Source organism: Hydra vulgaris, chromosome 08 (assembly GCF_038396675.1).
Source record: "Hydra vulgaris chromosome 08, alternate assembly HydraT2T_AEP".
In the NCBI taxonomy this organism is placed as follows: domain Eukaryota; kingdom Metazoa; phylum Cnidaria; class Hydrozoa; order Anthoathecata; family Hydridae; genus Hydra; species Hydra vulgaris.
This window is the reverse complement of record NC_088927.1, coordinates 50,855,001-50,858,132: the sequence shown is the minus strand read 5'-3', so window position 1 is coordinate 50,858,132 and position 3,132 is coordinate 50,855,001. Positions and strand designations below refer to the sequence as shown.

General features: G+C 27.6%; 1 protein-coding gene across 1 annotated transcript in view; it reads right to left on the bottom strand.

Annotated features, from left to right (window-relative positions):
• Window positions 1-1,634: 1,634 nt before the first annotated feature.
• Window positions 1,635-3,132, bottom strand: part of LOC136083937 (ras-related protein Rab-8B-like) — a 1,554-nt gene continuing 56 nt past the window's right edge. Inside the window, exons 1-2 of the mRNA XM_065803895.1 lie at window positions 2,937-3,132; window positions 1,635-2,517 (exon numbers count right to left, since the gene is read on the bottom strand). The exon at window positions 2,937-3,132 is cut by the window's right edge and continues 56 nt beyond it. Of these exons, the coding sequence (XP_065659967.1) occupies window positions 2,047-2,517; window positions 2,937-3,104 (639 nt within the window). The 5' untranslated portion in view covers window positions 3,105-3,132 and the 3' untranslated portion in view covers window positions 1,635-2,046. The remainder of the gene's footprint in view (window positions 2,518-2,936) is intronic.

The following is a 3,132-nucleotide window of genomic DNA, read 5'->3' as shown; positions in this document are numbered from 1 at the left end:
GTAAGAAATAAATTTTTATCGTCGGCAAACAAAGATAAATTCTGTTACCTTTTTTTAACTATTAATGTATAATCATTAATGTATAAAGCAAAACCTTTCCTAAATATTATGGTCTTTAAAAGATTATATTTTTCATTAATACAAAGTCACTTAAGCTTTGGTGACATGGCCTGGGCAAGCACAAATTATACTAAGTTTAAAATTCTCAACAGTAAACAAAAACATGCCTTTAAAATTGTCTTTAGAGTAAGTAAAAAAGTGTCTTGTGAACCTCAAATATGGACTAAAAATAATCAAAATAAAATATGGGTTATCTCCACCAATATTTCAACACTACTCTAGCGAAATAAGTCATAAATACCCTACTAGATTCTCATATAACAACTTTGTCATCACAAAGTTTACATTAAAGCTAAATTCATTCTCAGTCCAACACCGCGGACCTTATCTGTGAAATATTTTCCTTCGGATTGTTACTACCAAGAAAAATACACTTGAACAGTTTAAATCTAAATCAAAGCGTTTTTTATTATCTTCGGACTTGGTAAAATAATATAAGCACAACTTGTTTGTTTTATTTTCATTTACTTTTATTTGTTCTAAATTTATTTTTCAAAAAGAGTTTTTATATTAACAGTTATATCAATTATGAAACGTAGTTTTACATATTTTATATATATTTAACATAAGCATTTATCACAATTTTATATATTTTACTGTAAAAAGCAACATGTATTGGAGCTATAATAAGGCTCGGTAATAGGACAAACTGATGTCTTCTTCTTGCTCCAGCCTTTTGTTTTATTATTTATATTATTTTGTATATTGAAAATTTTAACGGAAAAATTAGAAAAGAAAAAATAATAATAATAATAATAAGATAACCGTGTGCTCAAAAAATGTTTTGTTTGGATAAATATTGTCGTCTTTTTTTAGAATTTTATATCGAGTGTTTTAAAATTATTATTCTGTTGTTTTTCTTTATAAAATTCATTGACATTGAAGACGTGATAATTTTCTAACTTTTCAGTCAACTTTCAATATTTATTTTCTATGTTCCTGCCAAATTTCATTAAAAATAATCGCACGTTTGTACCCTATTTTTGCACGCAGCAAAGGTACCTAATGTTCTTCTGAAAGCTTAAGGGATGGGGGTGTTTTACGGGTATACTAAGCTATTTAGCTGTAAATTTTTCAGGTGATTTTTTTCTACTGCACATAATCATGCTCGTACGGGGAGGGGGGTGTTGTTGTTGGGTACAATCGGCCCTATTTTTTTACCGAATTCTCTTTGTTTCACGCAAGTTTTATTATAAAAATTGAGCAAGATTTTTATTTGTTATTTACAAAACTGCTTTTTTTCCAAAAGTGACCCTCTACCCCTCTACCCTAAACGAATCACTTAAAACAACTGCTGAACTCGTCGATAAGCTTTTTAAAATAAAAATATGTAAAACTAAGAGTAAACGTTTTATTTTTTTTGGCGGTGTATAAGTCTAGTGATGCGTGTAAAAATATTTTATATATATTTATGTTAAAAAAAAATTATCATTTCCGTAGAAAAATTGATACGTGGAAACTCGCTTTTATGCTACAGTTAAACTATTAAATAGTTAATCAAAAAGGTATAATTGACTTGTCCATTAAATTAAAATTTCTAAATAAATAAAAAATAACATTAAACTTTCTGTGAGCTACTTTATAAACTGCTTAACACGTATACCTTATATTTGATGATAATTTGATCTAATGATAATTTGAAATGTCAAATATTAGTTTCATCTAATGTTAATTTGAAAATAATGTTAATTGCACGCAAACCTTTTAAAATTTGTGACTTTGGATACAAATCCAATAACTTAATATGACTTGTATCAAATTGTCAGAAAATGTAAACTAGAATAATTTGACTTTATAAAAGTATTTTGCATGGTAATAAAGATATATCATCTTATGATGTTGCTTATTTTACATATATTTGCGGTTGCAAACAGTATCTTTGCACTTTCTTTTTTCTTGTTACAGTTTTTACTGTAAAGAAATTTATCAAATAACACAAAACCTTTTAAATAACGGTTTAGTATTTGCTTTTAATCTTGGATTTAAAGTACTTGTCGTTTTGCTTCCACTAATTTTAAATGCGTTTGATTTAAGCATAGTATTATCTTTTTCTAACTTTTTGTTGAGCATTTTTTTTGCAATTGTTCGAAAAAGATACTCAACATTATCGTCACGTTTGGCTGAACATTCTATAACCAACTCAATATTTTCAAGCAACGCAAAGTTTAATGCCATGTCTTCTGATATTACTCGTTCATCAACAAGATCGTTTTTATTACCAACCAAAATTCGTGTCATATCGCCATGACTACAAACCTCTCGTGACCAAGATTGTAGTTCAAATAAAGAATTTGCATTCTCAAGTGAATATACTAATATAGCACCGTCAGCATTTCTGTAATAACTTGTTGTTAAGCTTTTAAACTTTTCACTTCCTGCACTATCCCAGATTTTTAACTAAAAACAAATCCAGAAGAAAGATATTAATTGGTTTTTTAACCGAGATTTAAACCCATGAATTATATTTATAGCTACATATAAGTATTGTGTGTTGTTTGTTGTATGTTGATTTGTATAAAGAGTGATTTCGATTATCGAAATGTTTAAACCAAATTTAATAAGAAGATTCATTATGATGATAATATACATTTAAAAAAACGTTAAAATAATTTATTTTATTAAAAGTATGCTTAATATTAGTGACCAAAAAACAGCAGTTAAAAGAAAATGAATGTGAAGAAGAAAATTACTGTGATAGTCAAGGTTGTGAAGGCTGAGATGGTGAATCGATTTGTTTTCATTTCTTGTTTCTGTTAAAATAATGGTGTTTGAGATCAAATTAAGACATGATTAAATAAGAAACAGTGTACGCTTACTTCTACTTTAACTCCATCTAAATCAATAACTTTAGTGCCAAGATCTATACCTATTGTTGATACTTCGATTTCTGGACAATATCGTTTTACATAGCGTCGCATCAAAGCTGTTTTTCCAACACCTGATTGCCCTACTAATATTATTTTAAATGATACAGCTGCAGCCATGCTTCAAATATAAACTTTTTTTTTTTTG